Genomic DNA, 19,878 nt, shown 5'->3' with positions numbered 1-19,878 from the left:
TTGACCACAAGTGTTTTCGAATTTCACATGGCGTCATCACAACAATGATATTATCAAATTTCTTGTGGAAATCCTTTTACAGAGCAGTTTCAGCGGAGCTCGTTCACACTTGGCCAACAATCCAAGGGCGATAATCCTGTTCCATATTCGTGACTGTGAGAGTATTGTAACGCCACTGTGAGCAGTTTTAAAGTTATATCACGGCGTGTCAGCTTGATGTGGGAAAAAACCAGGAAGTGATGCAGGCCTTAGATGTTTAACATTTTGGTGACACACACGATCTCAGATAGGTTGCTTACAAATCTAATGGAAAAAATATTCATCCATGCGGCATTGTATTGATACACCTGATATGTTTGGGGGGGGGGGGGGGGGGGGTGTAGGGGGTGTTCGATCCCCTACATGTGCCCATTTCTGGAGTCCCCCGCATTGATATTGCTGAAATATTGCTAAAATCGGCATAAAACAATATTCTTTCACTAATGTTCGGGATGTGAAATGATACTGTGTATGAATATCTCTATGACATCCTACTGCAATGTTGTAATAATAATTGTCCATTTGGTTGAACAATCAAAAACTGAAAGTACATTTTACACCACTACAGTGTTACCCCAACCTTCACCTTTCCTCTTCACTGTGCAGGTTCCTAACAACGCAATGACTCATGACCCAAATCATAAATTGTAAATGTATTTATACTGCTGCTTTCACGAGACTGGCGTATACTGTGCAGGCAGGGACTTCTAATTGTGGGCGTATTAACAAGTAGAGGTAGGTGTGTTTAGTGTACACAGTCATTGTTGTGGTCGATGGAAAGACAATAAGGGAAGGTCATTTACTGGTTGTTTTATGTTGGTATATCTATCATATGGATATATGTGGGGAGTGAGTGTATATAAGCACAAGTACAATTTCACCCTGCTGACACTGTGGCCCTAGAGATTATTTACATACATGTAGGTGTGGTGTACAATAGCGCAGGTGCCACAGCTAGTGCAATCAACAAGGAAGTAAATCGTTCAAATTCAAATCGATGGTCGGATTCATATGTACAGGTGTAAGTGTTATAGTGTGCAAGACACAGGCGTGTGTATCCGCAGTTGTAAAAGAAAGGTGACAATCTATGCTAATACGGACAAAGTCAGATACATCAAAAGTTTTATGGATGCAAACCTCGATTCTGTCCATAATTGTAATGATCGGTGACTAACTCATCCTGTTGAGAAGCTGCGTGATGACATTCACCTATATTTTGTGTGTGATGGCAAACCTATACTCGACACTGCATGTCCTCCTGTACACCACTTTCTCATGTAGGCATGTAGTGATCCTTTCCATGGAGGCTGAGCACAGTTTGTTTGAAAAACATTTTGCTTGGCCTGCGTGTTGCAAAAATTGGTTCAGTTTGGGTTATTCATATCAGCCAATAGCTCGGAGTTCCACATACCACCAAAACCAAACTTCTCCGTTGAAATATTTATCATCCTCAGCATATAAACATACCTCGGTAATCTCCATCTCACCAATCAGGGGAGTGTTGTTCACTTTCGACATGGTGTGTTTAACGCCATTTGAGAGATGTAATTGATTGTGTTCATTTTGGGGGAAGGGGAGGGGTTACTTTTTTAAAACTAAAACTACCATCAGCTCGACAGATAATTTCTGTAAATAAACCAGAGGTATAATTAAATCTTTTGTTCAGACATACATTAACATGTTTCAGGAAGAGGAATTCATTTTGGGGAAAAAGAAGCATGAAGCCTTGTCATCCCTTTTGTAGTCTGATTTTCATGGCCTTGGTCCCTGGAAGTGAGTACACAATTAGTGCTGGGATATAAACATATATATCAGCTTATTAGTTTTGTTTACTGTAAATCAAATTCTCATCACATCAGCTTGTTCTGAAACAAGGTACTTGCAAGGAATGCAGAATCAGCCATTATAACCGCAGGCCCCCTTTAAATAGTGACCTGTGCTGCCTGGAATGTGCGACATATATTGCAACTATAGGAAGAGTCATGATCATGTGTTTTTTAAATGTCTTCCACTGTACAGTGGTAGTTACAATGTTATATTGTTTTCACATCAGATATATTGTTGAAATGTCGACTTGTGCAAGTTTTCACGGTCACAGGAGAAAGCCTGTAGTCACTACAAGAAGAGTCATATGTTTCTGAATGGGCTTTGACTGTGCGTTAATTACAATCTATATATGTTTCACATCAGATATTTTACATGACAGAATAACGTGACATTTTGTTGAATTTTCGACATGTGCATCTCTCACTGACATTAACACAAGTGTTTCTTTCTCAGTCACAGGGGCAAGACTGACCACATCACCAACACAAATAACTATTGGGGGAAGTAGCCCAACATCTCAGCTGACTGTAAGTTGTAGTCCAGATGCACCTGGGATAACACAAGTGTATAACATAGATATTGGCAAGAAATGGTGTACTGTTTCTAATCAGCCTATAATACAAATGAGCAGTGGAGATTCGTCAGTACAAGTAGTGGACACAAGTCTACAACAGCGGATGACAGCCTCAGGTTTTATTTCTGGACCAACAGGCAGCATACAGTTCACCCTGACAGATCTGAGATGTACTGATGCTGCTTCTACATACTATTGCTCCACCCAATACTTACTATCATATATCTCACCTTATCCATCTTAGAGATGTTCCCTTCTCCCGTCAGGATCAGTTAGGATGACGGTCAGTTGTTTCTTTCAGATACACCTGTTCATTCAGGTGTACATTCAGGTGTACAGATGATCTCATTCAGGTGTACAGGCAGGCGTGCTTCAGGTGTACAGATGATCTCATTCTGGTGCACAGGCAGGTGTACATTCAGGTGTACAGCTGATCTCATTTAGGTGTACATTCAGGTGTACAGCTGATCTAATTCAGGTGTACAGCTGATCTCATTCTGGTGTAGATTTAGGTGTACATATTATCTCATTCAGGTGTACAGGCAGGTGTACATTCAGGTGTACAGATGATCGCATTCAGGTGTACAGGCAGGTTTCAAAACCAGTTCAATAAAAACAATCTCCAGAACCTGTGGACATGGGAGTGGCGGACATATACAACGAGTTCACCTCCTGGACACGATATCCCAACAACCAAAACATCACCTTCGACCATCCTTCTCCCTTGTCTGTCTCAGGGGCAAGTCAGTATACAGGGGCGTCAACAAACAAACAGCACTGCTTTATGCAGTCTCGAATGTAGACAATGGGAGACAGTTCAGGTGTTCTTAATGTGTGAGGAAAGCCCGAAGTGATGCAGGTCTTAGGCGTTTACCATTTTAATTAAACCCACGAGCACGGGTATGGTACTGACAAACCTAGAAACATAATCTGGGCATACCGGGATTCGAACCCACAATCATAGGTGCAAGGAATGCAACTCTGCACAGCGGAATCGCGGCGCCTTAGACGACTGGGACACCAATGCCCCAAACACCCACCCCCCACCCCCCACACCCCATCACCCACACCCCACACCCCACCCCAACCATCCATGAAGACTATGATGACAACAAGATAGTTCTCGTTTTTTTATACACATAAATTGTATTTTCCTTACAGCTTACCCAGAGCAAATAGAGATGTTCCCCTCTCCCGACAGAGTCAGTTATGACAGTGGTCAGATGATCTCATTCAGATGCACTGGGAGGATCGGGAACCAGTTTAATGTGAACAATCTCCAGAACCTGTGGACATGGGAGTGGCGATCTATAGACAACGTGTTCACCTCCTGGACACGATATCCAAACGAACAAAACATCACCTATGAGCCTCCAACTCCCATGTCTGGTTCAGGGGGGTGTCAGTACAACGGGGCGTCAACACTGATTCATACAGTCTCGAATCTAGACAATGGGAGACAGTTCAGGTGTTCAGTCATTAGTGAAGACTACAGTGACAACAAGACAGTTCTTGTTGTTGGTAAGATTTCATAGTTAGGATTGCTTCAACATTTTTACGTATTTGGTTTTAGTTTTTTGTTTAGATTGTCCGGAAAATACATCAGTTATTACCATCTATCACACGTACATCTTGAATCTTAACTCAAATCTTAACTTTCAATATTCGGACAACAACCATTCAAACATCAAGGACATAATTACACTTAGAAATTTCCGTTTGGGATCGGGATCAGGCTCATATTTAATCTGTTATACCATGTACAACATGCAGAAGGAAATTTCATTTTGGTAGGCCAGGGTCAGACGTATTTACTAACAACTACAACTTTGTTTTGATTTCCAGGTCAACAACCTCAAGGGCCAACATCACGTCCCGTAACGTCTAAAACAGGTGGGTATTGCTGAAGTGAAACAAAGCAAGGGTTGGTGGTAAACGGGCCTGAGAAGTAATTCACTTACGGATCACATCTGTGAAATTCTCACATGACACTCACGTCTTTCCTACTCGAAATGTTTAAATTAGTGCTACACACAAATATACGTATTTGATGTTACATTTTAAACATACAGGGAGCTTTTGCTTCCGATTTATTGGGGAAAGACTCTCTTTTCATCACTGTGTACAGAATACTCTTCGTTCTTTGTCGTATCTCCACAGAATTATCAGGCATTATCAAGGTGATATATTTCTGCTCATTTTCTGATATTATACAACATATTTCATTGTCGCCATGGTACCAATGTACACAACAAATGAAACATCCAAATAAGAAAATCTTGAGGTATTGTCAGCTTTAACGAACTCCTGATGATTAAATTTGTTCAGTTAAATTTGTATTGCAACAATGCTATGGTTTGTGAAAAATATTGTAAATTGTAGATTTAATGGAAATTGTGTACATCCTTTACATATTTAAAAAAAATGCATATTTTATTTCAAATGACAGCGATATGTATACAAAACAGCCAGGAATCCGCTATTGGTGTTGGAGTTGCTATAGGTGTCTGTGTGATGCTGGTCGTGGATGCCATCTGTCTGGGTTTGGCTTTCCTATACAGGGACGAAATAGCAAACTGCATATCGGGTGAGTAAAAGATGGTGGAAATTTAACAGTTCTTCTAACGTTATATACATATAACTTAGATGTATGACGTCATACAACACTTGACCATTACACATGCATCCATAAGACGATCAACTTAGCATTGGGGTTCTGCCAAGGATCCATTCCTTACATATCCTTCTCAAACAAGTATGTGGACATCTTGTATTCACGAGCTGATGCCACGAAAACCATACAGACGTAAAAACGTTGGCATGTGTCCTCTTTAGAACAAGCACAATCATTTCTGCATACAAACTGTCAAATGAGGGATTAAATACTATAAGAGCCTTGATGCAGGGAATGAACACACACTGGTCATAAGGCAAAGAGTTACATGGTCAGATAGCGTAATGTGTGTGGCCACATCTGTGCTGCATGCACTCCCAGCAACGACGTCGCACTGATGTCCACAGAGTCTTCGGGGATGGCTGGCCAGTCTTCTTGGAGGAATTGGACTGTTGGGCTGTTGCAGATTTGATGGCTGACGATGGTACTGCCGCACGCGTCCGCCAAGTACGTCCTATGGTTGTTCGATAGATGCATGACCGGGCGAGCAAGCTGGTCAATATGTTTCAGAAAGGTAGTAACAACACCGGTTCTGTGAAGTCTTGCATTGTCCTGTAAGAAGGTACCTTGCCCAATAACTTTCAGAGCTGGTAATACCCTGGAGTGGAGAGTGTATCATCCAACGATAAGATTGACATGGTATGGAGAGTACTGTTATAATGGCTAAAGCCACCCTAGATCATAAGTGATCATAACCGGTCTCTCTAACAGAGTGGCATCTTTTTTATGAGGGACTCTCAGGACACGAGCCCAACATGAATTTTAAACTGCAGATAGAGAGTAGAGAGTACTTGCGACAACTATTGCACATTCCACATGAGATGAGATCTGCACCAGGTCGACTCGATAAACTGGTCGAAATGGAGGACACAAGTGACCACATGTTGGCAGCTCGGATGCTGTTCCTTATGGTCTCGGTACTGAGTTTTGTGTGTGTGGCAGCCCCCAGTTGTAGCCTCAGAGCCCTGACTGTGGTGGAGCGCTGTTGCAAGTCCTGAAGGCTGAAGGATAACCATTGTCTGGTCTAAGATTTTAACATGGTTTACATTTGAACCTGCCAGTGGTACGAAATCTATTCCATAGTCTGAGGACGATGGAGTGGGACATCAGCTGCATTACTGGTGGATATGCCATCCTGGAGTCATCCTATTGCCTTCACCTCGATCTTTGTGTGGTCGTCTTGTTGGCATGGTTCACAGTGACACTTGTGCCAAGTTTGGCCTCACCATTTATGTCCAAAGTTCGCATGAGAGTATCAGCAAAGACCACTCTCTCGTGCTATTTTGTATTTCGAGAGTCTTAAGTAACAAAGGGATGGAATGGACACACGTTCCCGCTCTTTCAATGTATAAAAACCTGGGCAGAAAGACCACTTTTCATTCAATAAATCACATCATCGGTCTAAAGTTTATGTCTATTCTGATCAATTCCTTTCACCTCGGAACAATATCTTCCTTAGTCACAGGGAGCTCCCATACTTCTGTTTTGGAGCATCTATATCAAAATGAAACTACAATTCAGAATGTTAGGTCGGTTACAAAATGTAAACAAACCCACATGAATATGCAATGCCTGCACTAAATCATATCCCACGTAATGCAGCAATTGAACAACTGCATAGAATGAAGTTAGCAATATATATTGCTCTCACTGTGCTTAATATGCATGTAAGCATTAGGATTGGAATAGTGTATGTTGCAACTTCGCATCGTATCGGTGTGTGGGACATATTTAAAGGGTTTCTGCTTTGTGACTTCAGTCCATCCGATTATCACATCAATGACATTATCCACTATACATTCAGTATTGACATTTATTGTGATATCTATCTTATTCAAAGTATTAATTAAAATATATCCTTGTTTCAGGTGTCAAGAAAACCAGTAATACAGAAATGCCAGTAATGTCCAAGTAGGTTCATAATTCCAGCAATAATTCTTCGAAAGATTCATAACTTCTCAATAAACATATTAATGATATGTAGAATTTCATTTGAAAATGTCTTTTTGCAAAAAAGCTTTTAAAATGTCGTTGGTTTGTTGGCTAGTATATTGATCTCAATGCGCGTGTAACATTTATCCTGTCTCAACCACAACAGCATACAGACTCCCGCCACAGTGATCTCTCCTGTCGAAATCCAAACACAAGGTCAGAGTTTGTCAACGTATATCAAAAGTATAAAAGTGTGCAACGCAGAAAATCTAAATAGTGACTCCAGAGGTGTACATGCACCAAGCGGTCCGTGCTGGGTATAAGAGGTGAGGTGAAATGGGGTTTAACGTCGCGTCCAAGATTATTGCACTTATATAGCGACGTGCATGTACGTGTGTGTGTGTGTGTGGATGCTCGTACTAGTCGGGACTGATGCCGATTTATAGTGCTAGCTCACTGAGATACCATGTCGCAGTTTAACATGAATACCCCACTCAGACCCAGTTTACTGACTCCAAGCCGACCAGTTCTTGTTTTAGCCCCTTAATGCCGAGCGCCAGACAGGGTAACAACAAGTACCATCTTTTAACGTCTTTTGGTATGACGCGGTCGGGGATCGAACTGCGGAGCTTCCGCTGTCCGGGCTGACGCTCTACCATTAGACCACGGAGGCGGTCGCTGGGTATAAGAGCTGACGAAAGATGATTGGCTGATTAGACTCACTAAATAAGCTGACATCTTGTCAACTTGTCCCGGTGGCATGTTCTAATTTAGGGGTAAATAAACAGGCTGATGTAAAACCCAGAAATATATGTTGATTGAGACTGTTAAGCGTTCACGTACTCACTTCATTCAAATATAATTGTATGTGAACATATTTCAATGAAAACTGTCTTTTCTCTCAAAGTTATATATGTCAGAGAGACATTGATAATGTGCTTAATATATATATTTCTGTATATGTGCAGGCGATGAGTACGAAACTCCTGTGAACAGGAATCACTACGATGCCCTTCAGACTGAGACTGCTGACATTCCCAACACGTATGAGAAGATACGAACATACCAGAATATGTGAAATAAGGATGCACATTTGGATGCAATTTCAATGGTGATTGCTAAGACATGAAAGTCAACGTTAGTTCTGATTGGACATTCACTTGTATTTGAGGTACAATAGTATAAGGAACACCTTCATGTTCAATGTAATTAAGTGCACATCTCCTCAGACGTAGACAAAAATTCATATGACCAAAACACAATACTTCCTCAAAGATGCAATCAAATAGAAACACAGATCTACTTACTAATCCTACATTACGGAAGCGTAAGAGTCGTTGTAAGGTGTAACAATATAGATGTTACTTTGTTATCAGAACTGTTTTGAATGACAAACATACTGATGTCATAATGTCTGATATGACGGGCGTATCAGTGCTGCATGAATTATAACAGAAGCATAAATCAAATCTTTGAATGACTATCTGCTGTCAGTTGAGGTACAAAAGACTAAGCAACACCTTCATGTTCAATGTTATTAATTTTTGCATGTGATATACGTCCACATACTTCGTGCCTGACTCCATACAAGACCAACCCTTAATACATTGGCAAAGGGTATGTTTCCCACCAGTGATAGTGATTGATTGTGATTAATGCTGATGCAGAATACACTTTCACAGATGTTTACAAATGTCAATGGTCACTTTAGTTCTTACATGTTTATCTCCACACACATTGTATGTGTGCTTACATATTCAAGTTGGGGTCATACAATGTGCCTTAAGAGTAAGGCCGCGTTTAGCAATATTCCAGCTATACCACAGCGATTAATGCTGACAGTTGTATAATACACTGAATTGTAAAATAAACTTTCACAAACGTTAATATGTTTATTCTTTTCTTTATGGGACAACAAAAATGCATAAGCAAAATTATTGGTACTTGCGTGTTTATGTTTAAGCAGAGTGTATTTATGCATACATATACAAGTTAGCTTCGTACAAAGACATTCAGAGGCTGCTTACAAGGACAACAAAATCCTTGGTTGAATCGTGAAAGGTACAATTCTGGCCAGAATATAAGATTTTCAAAAGTGACACGTTCTTCAGTGTGACAAATATTGCATAAAACAACAACATTCACGCACTTGTAACCGTTCACCTCCATATACTGTAATGAGGGTATTACATATAGTGAAACAATAGATATTTAGGTTTACTAAGATCAATAGAGAAAGTGACGGAAGGTGACGGAGTACCAATACTTGGTTCTCGTTGTCAAGATATTTATAAACGCCTTCAGGTATTCTCTTATGACGTACGTTTGTGTATAGGACAAATTGCAGCAATTGTGCACGAAGACGACAAAATGGCGTCAACTACCTCCCGCATGTACACAGTGTGTTTAGGCCCAGTTGGTTGACCTGTGGAATTTGTAAAATGAGAAAGAGGACAAACAATTCGAATATTGAATGAAAGTGAATGAGGTAAATGGAAATGTTGATGTAGTGTAGTAAGTAAATAAGAAGGTAGATAGCGGACATTTGTTGTAGCGAGTGTTTAGAAGAGAGAGTTATAGGGACTGGAAAGGGTGTTGTAGCCATTATGCAATAGATTTGATTTATATTGCTATCTCGACTTTATAGATGGAGGTAAACTTTATCTTTCCTAATAAATAGAAACCGTGTAAATGTGTACAGATAAATATGCGTTTTCATGAACCAATGTGAGCTCAACGTACCATGAACCATTTACCATTCATATTTAATATTTAATCGGTACAGACAGATATTAGGTATTAAAACAACTGAAGTAGTGAAACAGTTGCAACAATAATCTGTCTTTGACATTTTAATTTATTCATGTTTTCACACTGTTTATTTTCTTGTTGCATTACCATAAATCATACAGTAAGCTCATGCTTTTATCGGCATATGTCTTGATGAAATGCATACAAGTTAATACATACTGTAACATCCTCCATACAACAGATCATGAATTTAATTTCTAACTCATGTGGTGTTTGAATGGCAAGGGTAGTTTATATCAAATAATCAGTTAACCGGGTTTCTTAAAGATAATAGATGTTACTGACACGGATAAATGTAATTTTGGCTAAAACTGTGGATGAGGGATAGAAAATACGCTAGGATGGAATTTAGTTGTCGGGTTGGTTTAGCTGAATGTATGTTTCGACGAGTGACTCTCCGTCTAGACACTGAACTCAGATGTAGGGTTAATACTTAAAACTGGCAATGTTTATTCCTGTACTTATAAAACGTTCTAATGTAACATCAAATTGTTAAAAGTCGTCTGAAGTAAAACACTGCTTAGGTGTATCCATCATTGCATGGATTGCCTTATCAATCTTGAGTTTTGCCTCCGAAGATCTCATTAGGCTTGATCATGATTGGTTTTGAGTTTTATCAGGGTAAAATGAACGGATACTCTATCCTCCTCATCCAAGACACGACATGGGTACAATGTGTGAAGCCCATTTCTGGTGTCCCCCCGCCGTGATATTGCTGGAATATTGCTAAAAGCGGCGTAAAACCATACTCACTCACTCACTCACTCATCCAAGACAACACCACCTTCTGTCTTACATAGCATCAGAGAACATTAGAAAGAGGTTTTCCTGTTTAGTTATCGAATACTTTGATGTTATTATTTCCAGAAAACTTTTAGACATATCCGAAATCTTTCTACATCTTCAAATAAAAGCGAAAACACTTTTCCATATTCATTAGATTTAGACTATATCATGAGCATGTGTTAATGAATCGCTATCAAATAGTGATGACACCAGGTGTTCGTGAAAAAGGTGAACACATCCTGCCCCATTGGTGGCACCCGTCACAAACACATGCAAAGGCACTAATATATTCGGAAATTGAAACTGTACTGTGTATAGATCTATCAATGATATTTCTGACCGCGATGTAGTAATAACAATTGTCCATTGGGTTGAAAAATCGAAAACAGAAAGAAAGTACAAGTCTCTGTCCCCGATTATCTGTATACCGACCACTACAATGTTATCCCAACCTTCACCTTTCCTCTTCACTGTGCAGGTTCCTAACAACACAATGACCCATGACCCAACACGTGAATTGTAAATGTATTTATACTGCTGCTTTTACGAGACTGGCATATACTGTGCAGACAGGGACTCCTTATTGTGGGCGTAATAACATGTAGAGGTAGGTGTGTTTAGTGTTCACAGTCATTGTTGTGATCGATGTAAAGACAATAAGGGAAGGCCTTTTACTGGTTGTTTTATGTTGGTATCCATATCATATGGACATAGTCACAAATACTACCCAAACCCTTACCATCGCTCCACATTGGGAGATCTCTTTATAAGCACATATATAATATCACGCTACTGACGACCATGTCACCATGCCCCGAGATATTATTTACATACATTGTAGGTGTGGTAAACAATAACGCAGATATCATAGTTAGTGCACTCAACAAGGAAGTAATCGTGCAGGCAGGGAATGCAAATGGTGGGCGAGAATGGTGTGTCTTTGTGTTCAGAGCACAGTCATTGTGTTATTGTTGTTAAGACAATTTCAGAATGGCTTTTACTTCTTGTTTCATGATAGTATCCATACAACCAGTGTCCTGAATACTACCCAAACCCTTACCGTCGTTTAACAGTGTGGATATTCCCATCTAAGCACAAGTATATTTTCACCCTGCTGACACCGTGACCCTAGAGATTATTTACATCGATGTGGTGTACAATAGCGCAGACGCTACAGCTGGTGCAATCAACAAGGAAGTAAATCGTTCAGGCTTGTATTCCAATCGGTGGTCGGGTTCACATGTACAGGTGTAAGTGTTATAGCTTTGAAGACTCAGACGTGATATTTGTGTCCACTGTGTGGTGACATTTACCTTTTTTCTATGTCTGATGGCAAACCAATACTCGACACTGCATGTCTTACTGTACACCACTATCTCATGTAGGCATATACTGATCCATATAGAGTAGCGAAAGGGCCACCCAAGTTGGATAACTTTTGCCCAATCCCGTTGACAGTATATGTCAATAAAATATGTTTAAAACAAAACAATGATCCTCCCATGGAGACTGAGCACAGTTCGTTTGTAGAACATTTTGCTTGGCCTGTGTGTTACAAAAAATGGTTCATTTTGGGTTATTCATATCACATACCACCAAAACCAAACTTCGCCTTTGAAATATTTATCATCTGCAGCATATAAACATACTAGGGTAATCTACATCTCACCAATCAGGGGAGTGTTGTTCACTTCGACATGTTGTGTTTAACGTCAATTGCGAGATGTGATTGATGTTTTTCATTTTTGGGGAAGGGAAGGGGTTACATCAGCTCGACAGATAATTTCTGTAAATAAACCAAAGGTATAATTAAATCTTTTTTCCGACATACATTCACATGTTTCAGGAAAAGGAATTCACTTTTGGGAGAAAGAAGCATGAAGCCTTGTCATCCTTTTTGTTGTCAGATTTTCATTATTTTTCTCCCTGGAAGTGAGTACACAATTAGTGCTGGCATATAAACATAGATATCAGCTTATTAGTTTTGTTCAGTGTGAATCAAATTCTCATCACATCAATGTGTTCTGAAACAAGGTACTTGCAAGGTGTGCAGAATCAGTCATTATAACTGCAGGCCCTCAAATGGTGACCTGTGCTGCCTGGAATGTGCGACATATATTGTAGCTACAGGAAGAGTCATGTGCTTTTGAATGGTCTTCTACTGTACAGTGGTGCGTTACAATGTTATATAGTTTTCACATCAGACATGTTGTTGAATCGTCGACTTATGCTAGTTTTCTTTCTCAGTCACTGGGGCAAGCCTGTAGTCACTACAAGAAGAGTCATATGCTTCTGAATGGGCTCTGACTGTTAATTACAATGCTATATATGATTCCCATCATATGTTTTACATGAAAGAATAACCCGACATTTTTTTTGAATTTTCGATTTGTGCATCTCTCACTGACATAAACACAAGCTTTTCTTTCTCAGTCACAGGGGCAAGACTGACCACATCACCAACACAAATAACTATTGGGGGAAGTAACCCAACATCTCAGTTGACTGTAAGTTGTAGTCCAGATGTACCTGGGATAACACAACTGTTTAACATGGAGATTGGCCAGAAATCGTCTACTGGTTCTCATCAGGCTATAATACGAATGACCATCAGAGATTCGTCAGTACAAGTAGTGGACACAAGCCTACAACAGCGGATGACAGCCTCAGGTTCTATTACTGGAGCAACAGGCAGCATACAGTTCATCCTGACAGATCTGAGATGTACAGATGCTGCTTCTACATACTATTGTTCCACCCTATACACGGCGGGATCATCTGGAAGTGATGAGACAACCACCAACATCACAGCTAGAAGTGCGTATGTTTATATTTACCAAAACTAAAATGTCTTGTTTCTTTTTAAGTGATTTGAACTACACATTTAAAATCACATGGATATATATATAGGATCAGTTATGATGAAGGTCAGTTGATTCCTTCAGGTTCACTTGTTCATTTAGGTGTACCGGCAGGTGTACAGACAGGTTTACATTCAGGTGTACAGATGATCTCATTCAGGTGTACAGGCAGGTTTACATTCAGATGTACAGATGATCTCATTCAGGTGTACAGGCAGGTGTACATTCAGGTGTACAGATGATCTCATTCAGGTGTACAGGCAGGATTACATTCAGGTGTACAGATAATCTCATTCATGTGTACAGGCAGGTTTACATTGAGGTGTACAGATGATCTCATTCAGGTGTACAGGCAGGTTTACATTGAGGTGTACAGATGATCTCATTCAGGTGTACAGATGATCTCATTCATGTGGACATGCAGGTGTACATTCAAGTGTACAGATGATCTCAATGAGGTTAACAGGCAGGTTTCTAAACCAGTTCGATAAAAACTCTCCAGAACCTGTGGACATGGGAGTGGCGGACATATACAATGAGTTCACCTCCTGGACACGATATCCCAACAACCAAATCATCACCTACAACCATCCTTCTCCCGTGTCTGTCTCAGAGGCATGTCAGTATAACGGGGCGTCAACAAACAGCACTGCTTCATACAGTCTCGAATCTAGACAATGGGAGACAGTTCAGGTGTTCTGTCATTCATGAGAGAACGACTGAGTTGGGTTTAACGCAAATTTTCCACAGTATTCCAGTTATTTCGTGGCGTGTCAGCTTAAGGTTTGAGGAAACCCTGAAGTGATGCAGGTCTTAGGCGTTTAACACTTTGATAAAACCCATGAGCACGGGTATGGTACTGACAAACCTAGAAACATAATCGGGGCGAACCAGGATTCGAACCCACAATCATAGGTTTCTGGCGCGCCAAAGGGATGCAACTCTGCACAGCGGAATCGAGATGCCTTAGACTGCGCCACCCATGCCCCATTTGCACATTTGATATAAACATATTACTCTTTATCCGAGTATTTGTCATTCTTCTTCATGAATTTCTTATTATCCAGAACATCGACATAATATTGTATTTATCTTACAGCTTACCCAGAGCAGATACAGATGTTCCCCACTCCCGACAGGGTCAGTTATGACAATGGTCAGCTGATCTCATTCAGATGCACTGGGAGGATCGGGAACCAGTTTGATGTGAACAATCTCCAGAACCTGTGGACATGGGAGTGGCGATCTATAGACAACGAGTTCACTTCCTGGACACGATATCCAAACGACCAAAACATCACTTACGACCCTCCTTCTCCCGTACCTGGGTCAGGAGCATGCCAGTATAACGGGGCGTCAACACTGCTTCATACAGTCTCGAATCTAGACGATGGGAGACAGTTCAGGTGTTCAGTCATTAATGAAGACTACGGTGACAACAAGACAGTTCTTGTTGTTGGTAAGATTTCATAGTCATGAGTGCTTCAACATTTATACGTATTTGGTTTGCAGATCAAGCAGTCAAACTACTGGCATTTAAAGTTCATGCTTAGCGGATTTTTTGCTTAAAATTGTCGGGAAAATACATCAGTTATATCATCTATCCCACGTACATCTTGAACCTGAACTCAAATGTCTGTAAGGTTTCAATATCAGGACAGCAACCATTTAAACATCAAGGCCATAATTACACTTGGTAATTTCCGTTTGGGATCAGGGTCAGGCTCATATTTAATCTGTTATACCATGTACATCATGCAGTTGGAAATTTCATTCTGGTATCTAGATTAGGCCTATGTGATTTTTTGTAACGCCATATACATTATGAAATTGAACACATGTTAGCTGGACAACAAAAAAAAAAAAAGGTTCACCTGTTCAGTTCAATTCAGGCTTAGGTCAGGCTTATTTTACTAACAACTACAACTTTGTCTTGATTTCCAGGTCAACAACCGCCAGGGCCAACATCACGTCCCGAAACGTCTACAACAGGTGGGTTTGCTGAAGTGAAACAAAGCAACGATTAGTGGTAAACGGATCTGAACACTTACGGATCACTTACGGATCACATCTGTGAAGGTCTCACATGACACTCACGTCTTTCCTACTCGAAATGTTTAAATTAGTGCTACACACAAATATACATATTTGACGTTACACTTTAAACAAACCTGGAGCTTGTGTTTCCGATTTATTGGGAAAAGACTCTCTTTTCATCACTGTGTACAGAATACTCTTCGTTCTTTGTCGTATCTCCACGTATGTCCACAGAATTATTAGGCATTATCAAGGTAATATATTTCTGCTCATTTTCTGATATTATACAACCACGTGACATATTTCATAGTCATCATGGTACGAATGTACACAACAAATGAAACCTTGATGTATTGTCAGCTTTAACGAACCATTGATGGTTAAATTAGTTTTGTTAAATTTGTACTGCAACAATGCTATAGTTTCTGAAGATAATGTAAAGTGCAGATTTAATGGAAATTGTGTACATCCTTTACATATTTAAAAAAATGCATATTTTATTTCAAATGACAGCGATATGTATACAAAACAGCCAGGAATCCGTTATTGGTGTTGGAGTTGCTATAGGTGTCTGTGTGATGCTGGCCGTAGATGCCATCTGTCTCGGTTTGGCTTTCCTCTACAGGGACGAAATAGCAAACTGCATATCGGGTGAGTAAAGGATGATGGAAATTTAACAGTTCTTCTAACGTTATATACATATAACTTAGATGTATGACGTCATACAACACTTGACCACATGCATCTATAAGACATTCCACTTAGCATTGGGGTTCTGCCATGGATCCATTCCTTACATATCCTTCTTAAACAATTATAGGGACATCTTGTATTCACGAGCTGATGCCACGAAAACCATACAGACGTTGACATATGTCCTCTTTAGAACAAGTGTAATCATTTCTACACAGAAATCAAATGAGGGAATAAATGCTGTAAGAGCCTGGATCGGGGAATGAACACACACTGATTAAAAGGCATGATAGCGTAATGTGTGTGACCACATATGTGCTGTATGCACTCCCAGCAACGACCTCGCACTGATGTCCGCAGAGTCTTCGGGATGGCTAGCCAGTCTACTTGGAGGAATTGGACTGTTGGGCTGTTGCAGATTTGATGGCTGACGATGGTTCTGACGCACGTGTCCGCCAATGACGTCCTATGCTTGTTCGATAGAGGCATGACTAGGCGAGCAAGCTGGTCAGTTTGTTACAGAAAGGCAGTAACAACACCTGCTCTGTGAAGTCTTACAATATAATGCAAGAAGGCTCCTTGCCCAATAACTTTCAGGGCCGGTAATACCCTTGTCTGGTCTAAGATTTTTACATGGTTTACATTTGAACCTGCCAGTTGTACGAAATCTATTCCATAGTCTGAGGATGGAGGAGTGGGACATCTGCTGCATTACTGATGGATATACCATCCTGGAGTCATTCTTTTGCCTTCATGCGATCTTTGTGTGGTCGTCTTGTTGGCATGGTTCACAGTGACACTTGTGCCAAGTTTGGCCTCACCATTTATGTCCAATGTTCGCATGAGAGTACCAGCAAATACCACTCTTGCGTGCTTTATTGTATTTGGAGTGTATTAAGTAACAAAGGGATGGAATGAACACACGTTCAAGCTCTTTCAATGTATAAAAACCTGGGCAGAAAGACCACTTTTCATTCAGTAAATCACATCATCAGTCTAAAGTTTATGTCTATTCTGATCAATTCCCTTCACCTCAGAACAATATCTTCCTTAAACCCATACTTCTGTTTTGGAGGATCTATATCAAAATGAAACAACACTTCAGATTGTTAGATCGTTTTTTTACAAAATGTAAACAAATCAACAGAAATATGCAATGCATGCACTAAATCATATCCCACTGAATGCAGCAATTGACCAAATGCATAGAATGAAACTAACAATATATATTAATGTATTTTGCAACTTAGCATCGTATTGGTGTATGGGACATATTAAAAGGGGTTTCTGCTTTGTGATTTCATTTGTCAAGTTCATCCGATTATCACATCAATGACATTATCCACTATACATTTAGTGTTGATATCTATTATGATATTTATCTTGTTCAAATTATTTATTGAAATATGTCCTTGTTTCAGGTGCCAAGAAAACCAGTAATACAGAAATATCAGTGATGTCCAAGTAGGTTCATCTTTCCAGCAATAATTCTTCGAAAACTTCATAACTTCTCAACAAACATATTAATGACAAGTAGAATTTTACAAATTCAAAATGTTTTTTGCTTAAGAGCTTTTAACAGTCGTTGGTTTGTTGGCTAGTATATTGATCTCCACGCACGTGTAACATTTATTCTGTCTCAACCACAACAGCATACAGACTCCCGCCACAGTGATATCTCCTGTCCAACTCCAAACACAAGGTCAGAGTTTGTCGACGTATATCAAATGTATAAAAGTGTGCAACACAGAAAATCTAAATAGTGACTCCAGAGGTGTACATGCACCAAGCGGTCCGTGCTGCGTGTAAGAGCTGACGAAAGATGGTTTGCTGACTAGACTCAATAAATTAGCTGACATCTTGTCAATTTGTCCCGGTGGCATGTTCTAGTTTAGGCTAAATCAACAGGCTGATGTCAAACCCTGAAATTACGCTGACTGTGACTGTGAAACAAACGTTCACGTACTCATGTCATTCAGATACAAGTGTTTCAATGAAAATTGTCTTTTCTCTCAAAGTTATATATGTCAGAGGGACATTGATAATGTACTTATTTTATATATTTCTGTATATGTTCAGGCGATGAGTACGAAATTCCGGTGGACAGGAATCACTACGATGCCCTTCAGAGAGAAACTGAGGACATTCCCAACACGTATGAGAAGATACGAACATACCAGAATATGTGAAATGAGGAGGCAGCCAAGAAAAGTCACATTTAGATGCAATTACAATGGTGATTGCTAAGACATGAAAGACAACCTAAGTTCTGATTGGACATTCGTTTAGAAATGAAAGTAAAAAAAAAAGATCTAATGAAGTTTGAAACTTACTTGTATTTGAGGTACAAAAGCAACACCTTCATGTTCAATGTAATTAAGTGCACATGTCCTCAGACGTAGACAACAATTCATCTGTCCAAAACACAATACTTCCTCAAAGATACAATCAATTAGAAACGCAGATATAGTTATTCATCCTACAGTAGGGATGCAGAAGAGTCATGTAAGACATGGAAGTGTATTCTTTTACACAATGGTTGTTACGACATAGATGTTACTTCGTTATAAAAGGGGGCACGGGTGGCCCAGTCGTCTAAGGCGCCGCGATTCGCTGTGCAGAGTTGCGTCCCTTAGGCACGCCAGAAACCTATGATTGTGGGTTCGAATCCCGGTTCGCCCCGATTATGTTTCTAGGTTTGTCAGCACCATACCTGTGCTCGTGGGTTTCACCGAAGTGGTAAACACCTGAGACCTGCATCACTTCGGGCTTTCCTCCAACATTAAGCACACACGCTGTGGTATAACTGGAATACTGTTAAAAGCGGCGTTAAACCGAACTCACTCACTCGTTATAAAAACCTATTGGAACGACAAACAGAAGCCAGAAGCACGACTCAAATCTATGACTGACTGCCTGATGTCAGTTCGGAGAGTTAAACATATAAAAGCTGGCGTTCGCTTTTTGTTATATTCAGATCACATGTAAATAAATAAATAATCATGTAATATGTAAGTCTGTTTTGACTGGTTTGTCCGTATGTGAAATGTGGTAGAACTCTGCATGTGATATACGTCCACATACTTCATGCCTGACTCCATACAAGACCAACCCCTAATACATTGGCAAAGGGTATGTTTCCCACCAGTGATAGGGGTTAATAGTGAATAATGCTGATAGTCAGATATAGAATACACTTTCACAGATGTTAACATGTTTACAAATGTCACTGGTCACTTTAGTTCTGATTACATGTTTATTTCTCCACACACATTGTATATATGCCTACATATTCAAATTTGGATCATACAATGAGCCACTATTAGCAATATTCCAGCTGGGTCACAGGGATTAATGCTGTCAGTTGTATAATGAATTGAATCGTAAAATAAACTTTCACAACTGTTAACATGTTTATTCTTTTCTTTATAGGGCAAATCAAACGCAGGACCACTTGCATGTTTATGTTTATGCAGAGTAGATATATACATACATATACAAGTTAGGTTCATACAACGAACCTTCAGAGCATGTCGTACCTTGGCTGCTTACTACGACAACAAAATCCTAGATTGAATCCTGAAAGGTACAATTCTAGCTTTACTATAAGACTTTTAAAACTGACACGTTCCTCAGTGTGACAC

At 39.9% G+C, this 19,878-nt stretch overlaps 2 protein-coding genes across 2 annotated transcripts; both read left to right on the top strand.

The window, feature by feature from the left end:
• The first annotated feature begins 3,077 nt into the window (after positions 1 to 3,077).
• LOC139457248 (uncharacterized) lies at positions 3,078 to 8,366 on the top strand. Its single transcript, XM_071238659.1, has 7 exons — positions 3,078 to 3,183; positions 3,602 to 3,961; positions 4,286 to 4,337; positions 4,909 to 5,027; positions 6,983 to 7,025; positions 7,213 to 7,262; positions 8,015 to 8,366. Exons 1-7 carry the CDS (start codon positions 3,078 to 3,080, stop codon positions 8,122 to 8,124), a joined length of 840 nt encoding a protein of 279 aa, XP_071094760.1. The 3' UTR covers positions 8,125 to 8,366.
• A 2,803-nt stretch (positions 8,367 to 11,169) lies between these two features.
• On the top strand, positions 11,170 to 18,534 carry LOC139458312 (uncharacterized). The gene is made up of 9 exons (XM_071239701.1): positions 11,170 to 11,250; positions 12,490 to 12,575; positions 13,077 to 13,460; positions 14,604 to 14,963; positions 15,449 to 15,496; positions 16,055 to 16,192; positions 17,656 to 17,698; positions 17,887 to 17,936; positions 18,314 to 18,534. Exons 2-9 carry the CDS (start codon positions 12,521 to 12,523, stop codon positions 18,421 to 18,423), a joined length of 1,188 nt encoding a protein of 395 aa, XP_071095802.1. The 5' UTR covers positions 11,170 to 11,250; positions 12,490 to 12,520; the 3' UTR covers positions 18,424 to 18,534.
• The last annotated feature ends 1,344 nt before the right edge of the window (positions 18,535 to 19,878 follow it).

The sequence above is a fragment of the Haliotis cracherodii genome, unplaced genomic scaffold (assembly GCF_022045235.1).
Source record: "Haliotis cracherodii isolate W230 unplaced genomic scaffold, xgHalCrac1.p SCAF_12, whole genome shotgun sequence".
NCBI lineage: Eukaryota > Metazoa > Mollusca > Gastropoda > Lepetellida > Haliotidae > Haliotis > Haliotis cracherodii.
This window is presented reverse-complemented; position numbering and strand designations above follow the sequence as displayed.

Excerpts from the sequence above, each read along its gene's own strand:
- LOC139457248 (XM_071238659.1), top strand. The coding sequence starts at position 3,078 with ATGGGAGTGGCGGACATATACAACGAGTTCACCTCCTGGACACGATAT. Across the intron at positions 7,026-7,212 it reads GAAATGCCAGTAATGTCCAA|CATACAGACTCCCGCCACAG; the intron begins GTAGGTTCATAA and ends CAACCACAACAG. Across the intron at positions 7,263-8,014 it reads TGTCGAAATCCAAACACAAG|GCGATGAGTACGAAACTCCT; the intron begins GTCAGAGTTTGT and ends GTATATGTGCAG.
- LOC139458312 (XM_071239701.1), top strand. The coding sequence starts at position 12,521 with ATGAAGCCTTGTCATCCTTTTTGTTGTCAGATTTTCATTATTTTTCTC. Across the intron at positions 14,964-15,448 it reads CAAGACAGTTCTTGTTGTTG|GTCAACAACCGCCAGGGCCA; the intron begins GTAAGATTTCAT and ends CTTGATTTCCAG. Across the intron at positions 15,497-16,054 it reads TCCCGAAACGTCTACAACAG|CGATATGTATACAAAACAGC; the intron begins GTGGGTTTGCTG and ends TTCAAATGACAG.